The sequence below is a fragment of the Rutilus rutilus genome, assembly GCF_951802725.1.
Source record: "Rutilus rutilus genome assembly, chromosome: 20".
NCBI classification, from domain to species: domain Eukaryota; kingdom Metazoa; phylum Chordata; class Actinopteri; order Cypriniformes; family Leuciscidae; genus Rutilus; species Rutilus rutilus.
This window is the reverse complement of record NC_140225.1, coordinates 8,983,065-8,997,693: the sequence shown is the minus strand read 5'-3', so window position 1 is coordinate 8,997,693 and position 14,629 is coordinate 8,983,065. Positions and strand designations below refer to the sequence as shown.

The window sequence follows — 14,629 nt, the reverse complement described above, 5'->3', positions numbered from 1 at the left end:
GCCTAGAGTTCGGGCCGGGTGACAACCATGTTGTACTGAGACCCCGGCCTGGCTATGTGCCCAAGGTTCCTACCACTCCCTTTAGAGATCAGGTAGTGAACCTGCAAGCGCTGCCCCTGGAGGAGGCAGACCCAGCCCTGGCTTTGCTCTGTCCCGTTCGCGCTCTGCGTATGTACGTGGACAGAACTCAAAGCATCAGGACCTCAGACCAGCTCTTTGTCTGTTACGGAGGCCAGCAGAAGGGAAAGGCTGTCTCCAAGCAGAGGATGGCCCACTGGATAGTGGATGCCATCGCCTTGGCTTACCAAGCTCAAGGCGTGCCCTGCCCGCTCAGGTTGCATGCACACTCCACGAGAGGCGTTGCATCCTCCTGGGCGCTGGCACGTGGCTCCTCGCTAACAGATATCTGTAGAGCTGCGGGCTGGGCGACACCTAACACGTTCGCTAGATTCTATAGCCTACGTGTAGAGCCTGTGTCCTCCCGTGTTCTCACCCTAAACGGGTAGAAGCACTGTGAGTACCGGCTCTGTCGGCTTGCTGCATCCTACTGTGTACCCTTATTACTCCAGAGTCAAAACCTGTTGAGTCCTCCAAACACCCTCGGCCCGGACATGGCGGAGTGTCCGGTGCCAGGCCTTGTCCGCTGAATCCTTGAGAACCGGGTCTAGGCTGGGTCCCATATGTGTGACCCTACGGGGATCCCATATGTGTATATTCTCCACGGCTGCTCCTAATGGAAGCCCGTGTCTTTCCCTTGGGCTAAGTCACCCATTACTCATATGCAGTACAACCCTCGGGTTAGTCCATATGTCTATTCCCACATAACTCTCCTTAAGAATGTGGCTCCCGCAGCGTTTCCCTCCCTCAGATCGGGCACGCTTTCCCAGTGTTATCCAATAATCTCACTGTATGGGTTATAACGGAACAACAGTGACGGATACTCTCGGTGTAAGCCCTCTCCTATCGTCCTTCCAGGCAAGAAGGTGTGGAGGCTTACACGGGGCGCTGGATGGGGTGCAGCAGCTGTGGCGCTTTAGTAGGGATTCCTATTCGTCGTTCACCACGACGTACGTCGTAGTGACCGGACGATAGGGAACGTCTCGGTTACATATGGTAACCCTCGTTCCCTGAGGGAGGGAACGGAGACGTACGTCCCGTCGCCACATCTGCTGCTACCCGCCGGGGCGACCAGCTTTTCAGGCTTGGCTCCTCAGCAAAAAACTGAAGTGCAATCACACCAGCTGCTCGTTAAATACCCGCGCTGCGAGGCTGCGCAGCTGATGCAAATGATTGCACGCCAATGTGTATTGGCTTGTTTTAGTTTCACTCGAAGTAGATTGGCCTCTCTAGCGAGATTCCTATTCGTCGTTCACCACGACGTACGTCTCCGTTCCCTCCCTCAGGGAACGAGGGTTACCATATGTAACCGAGACGTTTTCTCTTGAATTCAGCTTTCTCTTCTTCACTTGGTTTAGACTCAGATACTGGAGAAATAAAAAATCATTAAGACACAATTGGGGGAAATAATCAATATTAAGAGAGAACAAATTTTTACGTTCAAGAATTTATAGCTGGGGAAAAAACTAATTAACGAGTATCCTAAATGTTTCAGAGAAATTGTCTCGGTTATGTATGTAATATGTAACCCTCGTTCCCTGAGTAGGGAACGGAGACGTTACGTCGTGACGACAAATGGGGTTTCGCTTAGAAAGCCTCTCACCTTCGAGTATTACAAAACGAGCCAATGGCAAGGAAATACATGCAAGCAAGCACTTATTTTTCTTCTTTAGTGAGAAGAAAAAACTCTGCAGAGTGTTGAAGCGACCAGGGAGAAACACACACTGGCAGATCACTGCACAGATCAGCAGGCAATGTTCACACCCAGGGACGTGCACAGGAATTTTGAGGGGCAGTTGCTCTGACCTGAAAAAAGGGCGTTTGTTTCATGTAAAACACTGAAATACAGCACTCAATCACCTTAACTACTACTAATAATAACAGATTTTATCAATAATAATGCCACTGACGATTCTGATTATCGATCCGATTCTTTAACGATGATAGCACTGTGTGAAAAAAAATGTATTATGCTTTTCAAAAAACCAAGTGGTTTTATTTATTTTAAAGCTTAAGCTTGAGTAAGCAAACTGTACTTTTTATGTAATTTATGTAATAAATAGAACCTTATTGTTAAGTGTTACTGATTAGTTATACACCGATTCAGACGTCTCCTGAGTTCACTGTTGGAAAGATCAGTTGTTTTAACCATTCATTAAAATGAATCGGTTCAAAGGAGTCATTAGTTCGCGAATTGGACGTGTCACGTTGTGTGATTATCCCAGCAGTTAGGACATGGACACATCCAAGATTTGTGTCAACACAGAAAACATTTCATCACTGGATAGTTTTTTTCGTTTAATTAAAGTTTTGTTTTATGTCAGCTGAATATCCGGAACGCTTTTCAGAGAAGATAAGGCAACTTATTTAGCACAATTCACACCCAGCCCAGCGGTAATTCAGGAAAAAAAAATCTCAGAATGCTCCACATGAAACTTTGGCGGGCGCTAAAACAAGTTCAATGCAGGAAAATTCATGTGTGAATTTAACTTAGTACATGACCATGCACTCGCACAAATGGGACCACATAAAATATTAACTCGCACATTCTCAAAAAATGGTCGCAGTCTGGAACCCTGATGATGATCGTTCGTTTGTTATACATCACAAACTCACCTTTTCCGACAACGTTGAGTCGTCTCACCCGACAACCGCGACAATCATGGGCCGCATGCAGGCTCAGCGCAGGTGCCGGTCGCGTGCAGCGCTGCAGCCACGTTAACAGAGTTTGCCCTTCCCCTACTGACTTTCACTTTCGGTGCCCGAATGGAAGTGAATGAGGCTTTGCGATTTTTTTATTTTTATTTTTTTATCTAGGCCTACGTGAAATTCTGCATCCATTGTACTTTTTATTTATTTATTTTTTCCCCCTCAGAAGGGCAACGTGAGTCGAGAAGGGCATATGGGCAGTTGCCCGGGCAACCTGAGCAACCCCCCTGTGCACGTCCCTGTTCACACCAACACCTGGAGAGAAGCTCGTCTCGAAGTGTGAAGAGAATGAAGATCTCAGAATGGCTTGTGGAGTGAAGAATTATCTTGGCTCCGAAGCGAAAACATATCTGCATGTTGCCAGTGTACTTCCTTATATACCCACGAGGTGGGGCGGAGTTACACTATGCAAATTCCGCAGACCCATTGCATTTCATTGCCATTGGCTCGTTTTATAATCCTCAAAGGTGAGAGGCTTTCTAAGCGAAAACCCCATTCGTCGTCACTACGTAACTCGGTGTGACCACAAAAGGGAACTTAGTGTCTATGGTAGTTGCAGCCCTGGCTGAAGTTTTTATCTCGGAGGTCAGGAAACCAAGTCTTGTGTCTTCTCTTAAAGTCAGCCTTCTCTTCTTCACTTGGTTTAGAGTCAGATACTGGTGAAATGAAAAATAATAATTAAGACACAACTGGTGAAAATAATATACTAATAATCTATGAGAAAACTATATTTTGTTGTTGTTGACCTGGCTGATGTTCTTACCTTCAATGCCAGGAAACCAGATCTGGAGCTTCCTTCTGAACTCAGCCTTCTCTTCTTCAATGTGTTTAGAGTCAGCTACTAGTGAATTAAATGTGCTTCCTGGGGAGGCAGTGGGCATAGGTGCTTCCTCTTGGGACGAGGTGGGTACAGGTGCTTCCTTAGGGGACACAGTGGGCACTGATGCTTCCTCTGAGGATGAGGCAGGTACAGGTGCTTCCTCTGAAGATGTGCTGGGCACTGGTGCTCCTTTTGATGTCCTGGCAAACGTAGGTGGTCCCTTGGGGAGCCTTAAGGGCAAAGGTTTCAAGATTACATCCCTTTTCAGATGCAATCTCATATTATCAGGGATCCTCACTTTTCTCTTGAATGAGGGCCTGGCAGGTACAGGTGCTTCCTGTGGAAAGGCAGCGGGCACTGGTGCTTCCTCAGGAGATGCTGCATTCATGAGTGCTTCCTCTTGGGACGAGTCACGTACAGGTGCTTCCTCAGAGGATGTGATGGGCACTGGTGTTTCCTTTGGGGAGGCTGTGGGCACGAGTACATCCTCTTGGGGTGAGTTGGGCACAGGTGCTTCCTTAGGGGACACAGTGGGCACTGATGCTTCCTCTGAGGATGAGGCAGGTACAGGTGCTTCCTCTGGAGACGTGCTAGGCACTGGTGCTCCTTTTGATGTCCTGACAAACGTAGGTGGTCCCTTGGGGGGCCTTAAGGACAAAGGTGTCAAGATGACATCCCTTTTCAGATGCAATCTCATATTATTAGGGATCCTCACTTTTCTCCTGAATGAGGGCCTGGTAGGTACAGGTGCTCCTTGTGGAAAGGCAGCTGGCACTGGTGCTTCCTCAGGAGATGCTGCATGCATGAGTGCTTCCTCTTGGGACGAGGCGCGTACAGGTGCTTCCTCAGAGGATGTGGTGGGCACTGGTGTTTCCTTTGGGGTGACTGTGGGCACGAGTGCATCCTCTTGGGATGAGTTGGGCACAGGTGCTTCCTTAGGGGACACAGTGAGCACTGGTGCTTCCTCTGAGGATGAGGCGGGTACAGGTGCTTCCTCTGGGAACGTGGTGGGCACGTTATTTGGGATCCTCACTTTTCTCCTGAATGGGGACCTGGCAGGTACAGGTGCTCAATGTGGGGAGGCAGCGGGCACTGGTGCTTCCTCAGGGGATCCTGCATACATGGGTGCCTCCTCAGATGTCAAGGCAGACACAGGTGCTTCCCTTGGGGAAACAGTGGGCACGTGTGTGTCCTCTTGGAATGAGGTAGGCACAGGTGCTTCCTCAGAGGACACAGTGGTCACTAGTGCTTCAGGTACAGGTGCTCTCTGTGGGGACCCGTCTGGCATGGGTGCTCCCGCAGGGGACTGGGCAGGCTCTCCCTGCAGGTACCTAGCAGAAGCTGGGGCTCCTTGTGGGGCCTCCACTATTCCCCACTAGCCTGAAGTGAGCCCACACCCGTTCTTCTCAAATGATGAGCGTAAACGATCCTCTACCTCCATTATTGCCCACCACCTACCTGCGAGGAGGGCTGTGATGAGCTCATGCTCATCTAAGGGGCTTAAGGGTTCTGTTTCTCTAAAACAGGTGGGCATGGTGGACATGCTCAGTATGATGGATAAGCAACTTTGATGGCAGCAAGACAAGTTGTTCAAAAAAAGTGTATAACCGAATGGCTGTTCGTGGGCAACAGTGAACTATCTGTGAAAAACTGTGAGAGAAAGAGAGAGGGAAGAGAAGAGATGACTTAAGTATACCCAGGAGCTCCGGAAGCTGGTTGCCTTAGTTTTATAACATTCATTAAATCTATCAATCTATTTATTTATTATTATTACAATAAGCGATATCCCAGTGGCAGTCCATCAGAGGAAGAAAAGGAGACACAAATGATTCAAAATTAATATAACAACGAAGTTGATGAAGTGAACTTGTGTTGTATTAAAAATTTTCTTCATTGCTAACACAGTATAACTGATTCAGTTGCCCCAATTATCCAAACCATTCATTTAGTTCCCAAAACAAAGACACATTTCTCAAACCATATCAAGACTTTATCTAGACTTTATCAGCAAATATATACAAATTATTTGTCTTAGTTTTTATTTGTCAATTTATTATTATTATATAATTGTATAATTAAGTAGGCTATAATAATCAACAAATATATATATATATATATATGTCTTAAATACAAATGAATGCAGCCTTGATGAGCATAAAGGGCTTATTTCAAAAACATTAAAAAATAGTAGTGTCCAAACTTTTGGCCGGTACTTTAATGCCCCTTTTTTACATTTGAGCCCCTGCCCCTGAGGAACTCTCTGCACGTCCCTGGTACTTAATGCATGGTCATTATTACATTACATTTGCATGTATTCATTTAGCACATGTTGTTCAAAGTGACTTACAAATGAAGAAATTAAGTGATTCAATATGAAGGTATTTTTGGTGCAAATCACCTGACTGCTGCCCACTGCCTCTACAGATGCTCAACTCACTTTTGCTCCACATTTCACATAGATCAATGGTGCAAAATGGAGAGCGCGCGAAACTTGTCACTTGAAAGCGAAATGCGTTTTGCACCATAATCACTGTAGAAACTGTAGCAAAAATGTGAGTGTATGAGTTTCTTAATTTGTAATTTGTAGAATAGGATTTGTGCACCTGCAATGAAGAATTTGAGAAGGTGTACCTGTTGTGTTGTGTTTTGTGGGAGAGAAAAAAATCGACATGTTTGCAACTCTTAAAACATTTCTCTCTGTGACTTCAAATGATACACATGTGTGGCTATTCTTTACAACTACAAATTCCACCGTCACAAGCGTTCAGTTGATTTGCACCAAAAATACCTTCATATCAAGGAGCCATACCAAATTTAGCAGCCCTACCCAAAACTATAGAAGCTTGCACAGTACAGAAGTGCATTTAGCCTCCCTACACATATAGGCTAGTATAAATCAAATCGTATTCAAATCTGAACATAGCAGGCTAAATATTGTTAATAATAGCCTACTAATTAATGTCAATAAGGAATATGTGAACTCATTCGATCCTGTTTACGAAGCATCCTAGGATGAACCTAATGAAGTTGGTTGAGAGAATGAAGTCAGTAGGCACTTTTTGCTTCAATCTGAATTCATTCATTCCGATTGATGAATCCGAACATATAGTTTTACATGAGAGCTAAATAGCCTACATGTGACTGGAGTTGTGATCTAGAAATGGTGGTGACTTTGAAGAAGCTTAAATATAATATTGTTGGAATTGTTATTAGCCTATTGTTTGTTGTTATAGTAGCATTGTTTAACATTTTTGGTTAAAATGTTTACATCGATACAACACACACAGCAGATGGCGGCAAGTGAGTGTCCTTATGATAGTGAAATGTCACCAAGGCTGCCATTCAAATTCAATTGTTGATATCAACAATTGATTTCTAGTTGAAATTCCAATTTCATATCAGAAATACAATTCTTAGTAGTAAATCCTTTATTTTCGATATCAACAATTCAGTTGTCACTAGTTGAAATGTCTATTCTTGATATCAACAACTGAATTGCCACTAGTAACAATGTAAATGTTTTATATCAATAATTCGATTTTCATAATTCGAGACGTTGGTGTCCGTGCCGGAGACGGTGGTGTCCTTTCCGGAGACGGTGGTGTCCGAGCCGGTGGTGTCCGTGCCGGAGACAGCGGAGACGTGCCAGATACGTTGGTGTCATGTGCCAGAGACGGTAGTGTCCGTGCCGGAGGCGTCAGAGACGTGCCAGAGACGTTAGTGTCTGTGCCGGAGACGTTTCCAGAGACGGTATTTTTAAATACTGGTAAATAGTATTTTTGTGTATATTTCTTAACAATAAACGTAAACTTTTTTAAATTCACTTTTTAAAACTTTTAAAAAAGATTATCACTTCAGCAATAATCTGCCATGTGTCGTATTTGAAAAGAGATCAAACTTAAGTCTTTGCTCTAGTCTGTCTAAAGCATTCAAGATTTACGACAGTTTAAGTTGGAAATTTAGTTTTGGGTCTATGCTCAAAAAAGTGAATAAATGAATTATAAATATATTGTAAATATAATTTAGTCCCATAAAATCCCCTAAAAATATCGAAATATTTAATAAAAACATTATCAAACTAAAATAAAGTACATTAAATTCATTGAAATAAAAATAAAAATCGGTCATTTTTGACCGACAGGTGAGGAGCACCAGTGGGTATAATATAGATTATTTATTTTAAAATGACATGGTCACAGTACACTCTTGAAAAGAAAGGTTTCTTGAAGAACCTTTAACATCCATGGAATGGATGCACAAAATGTTTTTTTATGCACAATTCCAGATGCACAAAAGTTTTTTTATAGTGGAAAAAAGTTTTTCGGATTATTGATTTATTGCACTCTGTACAAACATTTATGTCCTCTTCACTTAGAAAATAACAAAAGACATACAGGAAAGGAAACATTTGCAGGAAAGGAAAAGTGAAACAGACACAAAGTAGATGTAATGAAGAAGATTTATGGCCTGGGGATATATTCCTGTTTTCTCTTGTCTGATGGGCGATTAAGAAAAGAATGTAAAGAGAACAACACTCCCACACACCCTCTCTGCCTCTCTCCCGTTTGGGCAGTATATAAAGCTCAGCCCACACTCAGTGGTCTTCAGTCTCAGAAGTATACAGACAACAATCATTCACTATGAATAGACTTTTATTTGTCTCTGTGCTGCTCTTTGCAGCTTCTCAAACTGGTGAGTAATATTCAATTTCACTATTCTTTGTCTATTTATGCTGCAGGATATGCATTTTTGTTGTGCATTTCTACATTTAAGCATGGGGAATAGATTTATTTAGTTTGATTAATGAGGTTTTCCTCATGTTATACGGTTTAAATTATTGTGTTATTTGCAGGTGAATGCATTACAGGAGGAAAAGAGGCTGTTGCACACTCTCGTCCGTACATGGCTTCACTTCAGTGGAATGGAAAACATGAGTGCGGTGGCTTTCTGATCTCCAGTCAGTGGATCATGAGTGCAGCACACTGCTTTCAGAATGGGTATGTAACATAACGACACCAGTGAGCTGTGCGACAGCGATGCAAAGGTGAAATAATTTCAGTCCCAAATCACTGTGATTTGTTCCGAGGGTTTGTTTTGATTTTGTTTTGAAGTTGCAGAAATACTAAGTTGCAATACGAAGTTGCAAAATGATAAATGTCCTGTTTGTTGCAGGAGGTCATCCGGTGTTAAAGCTGTGTTGGGTGCTCACTCCCTATCTGATGCTGAGGACACTAAACAAACCTATGACACTACAGTCTACAACCATCCTGATTTCAGTATAAGCAACTATGACAATGATATTGCCCTGCTCAAGGTACATACTGTGGTCCAATCATGTAGCTGAAAAACAGTCTGTGTATGCGTGTGGTGAACATGATTTCACCAAGTACAACATGTTCCTGTGACAGTATGTGTAGAGATCAGTTTTCTACAGCAGACTGTCAATTACATATAGAATGATTTTGTTTTTGACAGCTGGAAAAGCCAATCACTGAGAGCTATGCAGTGAAATCAGTGAAATTCCAACGTGAAGAAGAAGCCGATCCCAAGGAGTCTGATGTTGTGGAAACAGCTGGATGGGGCTCTTTGAACAACCTGGGAGGACGACCAGACAAATTGCAAGAACTCAGTATCAAGGTGAAGAGCCGAAGTGAATGTGGCCGCGGTGACTACTATGGATTGAAGTTCACCAGCAACATGCTCTGTGCTGCAGAAAGACGAAAGGACACCTGTGATGTAAGTTTTACTGCAATGGTTCATAAAGTACTGCATGACTGCTATATGTGGAAACAAACTCGAATATATGACCTCTCTCGCTTCCGCTGTCTTTCTCTCTAATAGGGTGACTCCGGAGGTCCTCTCTTATACAAGGATGTTGTTGTGGGGATAACCTCTAATGGAGGGAAGAAATGTGGCTCCAGCAAAAAGCCTGGACTCTACACGATCATCTCCCACTACACCAAATGGATTGACAGTACAATCGCTGAGTAAAAAAAAGCTGTGGAATCCTTTGCATATATGTAACCTATTATTTCATACCTGTATGTCCTGTATATCTCATGTATTGAGGTATCTATATTAATAAAAACTTTTCTACACCTACCTGAATCTAGTCACGATTATGTTTGTTGTTGTTTAAATAAAAGGTTTACATCCTTAAAATGTCATCAACACCACTATTAAACAATTTAGTGTGAAGAAAGTGCTGAAATAAGCCAGCATAAGTTCCATGTTGGTTCATGCTGGTTAGAGCTGGTATAGTGCTGGTCTAGATGGTACCAGCATCAAGCATTCCATGCTGGTCCAAGCATGCAAAACATACCTTGTGTTGGTGATAAGCAATGCTGGATTTTTCAGCAGGGACACAATAGTGAAGAAATGCATGGAAATAGACAACTTCAATTCAACATCAATTTCATTCTGCTAGGTGAAATATGTCCCCCCAAAAAATGCTTTCTGTTGAAAGAATATTATATTATATTACTGTACATTATATTAAATTATCCTCTGATCATCCACAACATTAAAACCATCTGCCTATACTATTGTAGGCTCGTGCTCAATCGGCCCAAAGCCGGCATCCGACCAGCGCGGAAGGTCTTTACGTGTTACTGTCTTTTTCTCGAGGCAAAGTATTTTTTGATTAAATGCAATACATTTGAATATGTATTCTCTCGTTATTTCATCTGACTCCATAAATGAAAAGGTTTTAATGATATCTGTGATCATTAAATGTGAGCGAATGTTTGACTATTCCTTTTAACTCTTTAATGAAAATAATGTCAAAGTCAGTTAGAATAATCAGTTGTAACAATTTATTATGTCAGGTAAATGTATCATGCCAATTTCATAATCAATTCAAAGATAATCGATACAAAACATCAAATGCTCTGGAATAAAGAGAAGAGATGCGAACCCAACATTATACATGAAGCTGAGAGTCTTACACTCAGCCTCACAGGCTAATCTGAAATACAGAAAGGCCCCAAAACCTTTGCTGCATTCCATTATATAGACAGAAACTTCTTTCACATGGAAACATCTGCTAACAATGGGAATTTACATTCAGAGTTGACACCTGTTGGGGGTGGGAGACCATTTGTCTAGAGACCACTTTCCTTTGCGTGCCAGCTATCTCTAAACTCCTAAAAAACCTTATTAGCTTTTATTTGACCTATTTGGAAATGAGACATTTGTACCAGTCGCACTGAGACATTTCAAATGATACCAAACATATACAATACTCGCTGATAATCATTCACATTATTAAACTGTATTTTCTTGGGTGAATTCAGGTGATCTGAGTATGAGAGAGAGAGGGGTGAGGGATGAGGGAATGAAATGCAGATTAGGATGACTCGGAGCTGAGACTTTTGTCTCAAATGGTGAGTTCAAATGGTAATTTGCAACATCCTGTATTCTCAGGGTCTGGGCACTCCTTAACCAGACTGTCCAGCATTTTCTAATTTCTCAAGTGTTACACTATCGTGTAGGTCTCCTTAGTGCTGCCAAAACAGCTGTGATGCATCAAGGCATGGACTCCAAAAGACCTCTGAATGTCCTGTGGTCCTTTAAAGGAATAGTTCACTTAAAAATGAAAATTCTGACTTGACTTAGTAGGAAAAATAAATACTATGGAAGTCAATGGGGTCCATCAAATGTTTGGTTACCGACATTCTTCAAAATATCTTCTTTTTTGTTCAGCAGAAGAAAGAAATTAATACAGGTTTGAAACAACTTGAGGGTGAGTAAATATGACATAATTTTCATTTTTAAGTGAACTATTCCTTTAAGTCTGCAAGTTGTGAGGTGGGGCCTTCATTTGGGGAATTTGTTGGTCTAGCACATCCCAGAGATGATGATCAATTGAATTGAAATCTGGGGACTTAGAAGGCCAAGGCAAAACATTGAACTCTGTCATGTTCCTCAAACCATTCCTGAACAATTTTTGCAGTATGGCAAGGTGTATTATCCCACTGAATGAGGTCACTATCATCAGGGAGCACCATTGCCATGAAGGGGTGTACGTGGTCTGCAACAATCTTTTGGTAGGTGGTACATGTCAAAGTAATATCCACATAAATGCCAGGATTTTGAGCAGGTTTTGAGCAGAATATTGCCCAGAGCATAACACCGCCTCTGCCATCCTGCCTCCTTCCCATAGTGCATCCTGCATCTGTTCCCCAGATAAACAACATACATGTACCTACCCGGCCATCTCCCTGATCTAAAAGAAAATGATTCATCATCATCAGACCATGCAGGCAACCCTCTTCCATTACTCGATGGTCCAGTTCTGATGCTGTGGACAGGGGTCATGGGCACTCTATGCAGCTCCACACGCAACAACTGCAATGTACTGTGTGTTCTGACCCCTTTCTATCATTTTTTTGTAATTTGAGCTAGAGCTCTTTTGTGATTGGACCAGATGTGCTAGTCCTTTACTCCCCATGTGCATAAATGATCCTTTGGCGCCCATGACCCTGATGCCAGTTCACCGGTTCACCTTCCTAGCACCTTTTTTGGTAGGTTCTAACCACTGCATACCAGGAGCACTCTACAAGAACCAGTCGTCTAGCCAGCACAATTTGGCCCTTGTCAAAGTCACTCGGATAGTTTTTCTTGCCCATTTTTCCTGTTTCCAAAATGAAATTCAAGAACTGACTGTCTACTTGCTATTTAATATATCCCATCCCTTGACAGGTGCTATTTTAACAATAAAAGCAATGTTTTTCGCTTCACATAGCAGTGGTTTTAATGTTGTCGTTCATCAGTGTATTATATTATATTATACATTAAAAATATATCTCTTCATAGCCCTTTTACTTTGACAATCACTTATGCAAACCAAAACTGTTTTTAACAGCATTTTTAAGAAATAATTTTAGGAGGAAGTAGAGTAGTAAGTAGAGTTTTATTTTATTAATTAATTAATTAATTTGCAATTAAATGCATTACAAGAGTGGTGGTCTTCTGTACGACTGATACATAAAGAATTTCCACATATTCTGACAGTTCAACGGCATGATGTTAAACTTTTGTGGATTTGTTTGTAGTATGTTGCAATGCTAAACTGCTCATTGTGTTATGTAAGACTTTTTGAATGCATCATTAAATCTGAGTTACGAAACACAATGTTGTTAATATTATTTACAAACGACATGCCAGTACAACCCAACGGCTGGAGCTAACGGAATCTTTCCCCAATCATTATGTTAAACAGACCACTCAACACACATCTGTGTTGCAATCTCTGTTATCTCTAACTGAAACAGTCCATATCTGGTCTTTTGAGGAGGGTATTTTTCAGTTGTTGGTGTTGCAAAACCTCCATACTGTATGAGGCTGCAGGCATTTAGAAGCCAGATCTGATATTATCAGATTAACCTCCTTGACCTGGTTATAATTAACAAAGTGCAGGAAATTTCCATTGTTTTGTGTGCAATATCCGTTCCCAAAGACTGCCCTGAGATGGACACCACCTGGCAGAAGAAAACAAGTGTGACCTAAAACAACATGGAAAAGCTTAGCTCAGTGATGGCAGAATTGAACGAGATGAGTCTGACATGGGCAAGGCACAGCACGCTGGGTCGAGTTAAGTGGAAGGAAATTGTTGTTGCCTCATGTCCCACTAGAAACGAAGAGGAGTAAGTTATAGTCAAGGAAGATTTTTGGAAGACTTCTTGAAAAATGCTTGATAACCACTTTAGCTTACTTTGGCAGGATGACAAGGAACATTACTGCCTCAGCTGCTCATTAGGACCTTTCCCTCTCTTCCCTCCTTTCCTTTCCAAACACTTTGAAACGAAAAGGCCTGTAGGGTCAATATTTCAGAAGAACTGAATTTTCTCGTGTATTTCTTTTGGGTTCAGTATACTCTTTTTGCAGCCTGATACATTTATCTCATTTTGTAACATGTTATACTCCTCCTAATGACTCTGGTTCATGTCTTTCCATCTCCCATGCTGTGAGAGTAGAGAGTGGCCTAACTGTGTCCAGTCCTCTGGAAATAGGCCAACAACAAGAATCTTGTTTATCTGAATTAAACACAGAAATTAAACACCAGTACTTACTCAATGATGTTGCACATGTCTTCTCACGTTCAGAAGTGTTATGCTAAAATTGTTTTGTTTAGAAAGTACAGTTGTCAGTCATGTATTTGACTCCGTATACGGTTACGTTCACACACAGTACGGTTATTTACGGGTGTGACAACCGCAATCTATAACCGAATTCACACCTGTACATTTTCAGGACTCAACGGCATTTCCGGAAAACCAGCGCTGTGTGAACGGAACCGTTACCGGACATTTATAGTCACGTCATACAGTGTGAGAAAGCCGCACTGCTGAGGGGTTTTGTGTGTGCCATCGTTCTAAATCAAGTCACTGTTCTCCACTGGAGAGGCTCCACTGTTTTCTTTGCACGACTCAAATGCCATGCAATGCATGAGAGATACCAGTGCAACAGTTAAAGGCGTTCATCTAGTGTGTTTACATCAAAGCTTCTGTCGGTTAATGAAGATTTGAATTGTAAAGCTCTCTAATTGAATTCTTACTAGTAAAAATGCAATTACGACGAGTAACGCTGGGAACATTTTAAGCTAGACCGATGAACTTGTGTCAAAAAAGTGACAAGACTTTTCAGTTTTATGGACATTGCCATCTTTGGCATCCTGGAGTCCTTGACGGGGAGGCGAACCAGGCTGAGGAGGCGGCCACGGCGAACCAGGCTGAGGAGGCGGCCACGGCGGAGAGGACCCTTCGGGCGGCCACGGCGGAGAGGACCACGGCGGAGATAACCCTTAGGGCGGCCTCGGGCGGCCACGGCGGAGAGGACCCACGGCGGAGAGGACCCTTAGGGCGGCCATGGCGGAGAGGACCCTTCGGGCGGCCCCTTTGGAGAGGACCTATTGAGGAGCAGGTGCAGGTGATGATGACAGGATTCTGAGAAGTGTAGTGAAGACACAGACGATGACAGACG

The 14,629-nt window shown here is 42.6% G+C and overlaps 1 protein-coding gene across 1 annotated transcript; it reads left to right on the top strand.

The window, feature by feature from the left end:
- Positions 1-8,152: 8,152 nt before the first annotated feature.
- Positions 8,153-9,748, top strand: cfd (complement factor D (adipsin)). The gene is made up of 5 exons (XM_084392379.1): positions 8,153-8,338; positions 8,499-8,643; positions 8,819-8,960; positions 9,122-9,382; positions 9,488-9,748. Exons 1-5 carry the CDS (start codon positions 8,287-8,289, stop codon positions 9,635-9,637), a joined length of 750 nt encoding a protein of 249 aa, XP_084248505.1. The 5' UTR covers positions 8,153-8,286; the 3' UTR covers positions 9,638-9,748.
- The last annotated feature ends 4,881 nt before the right edge of the window (positions 9,749-14,629 follow it).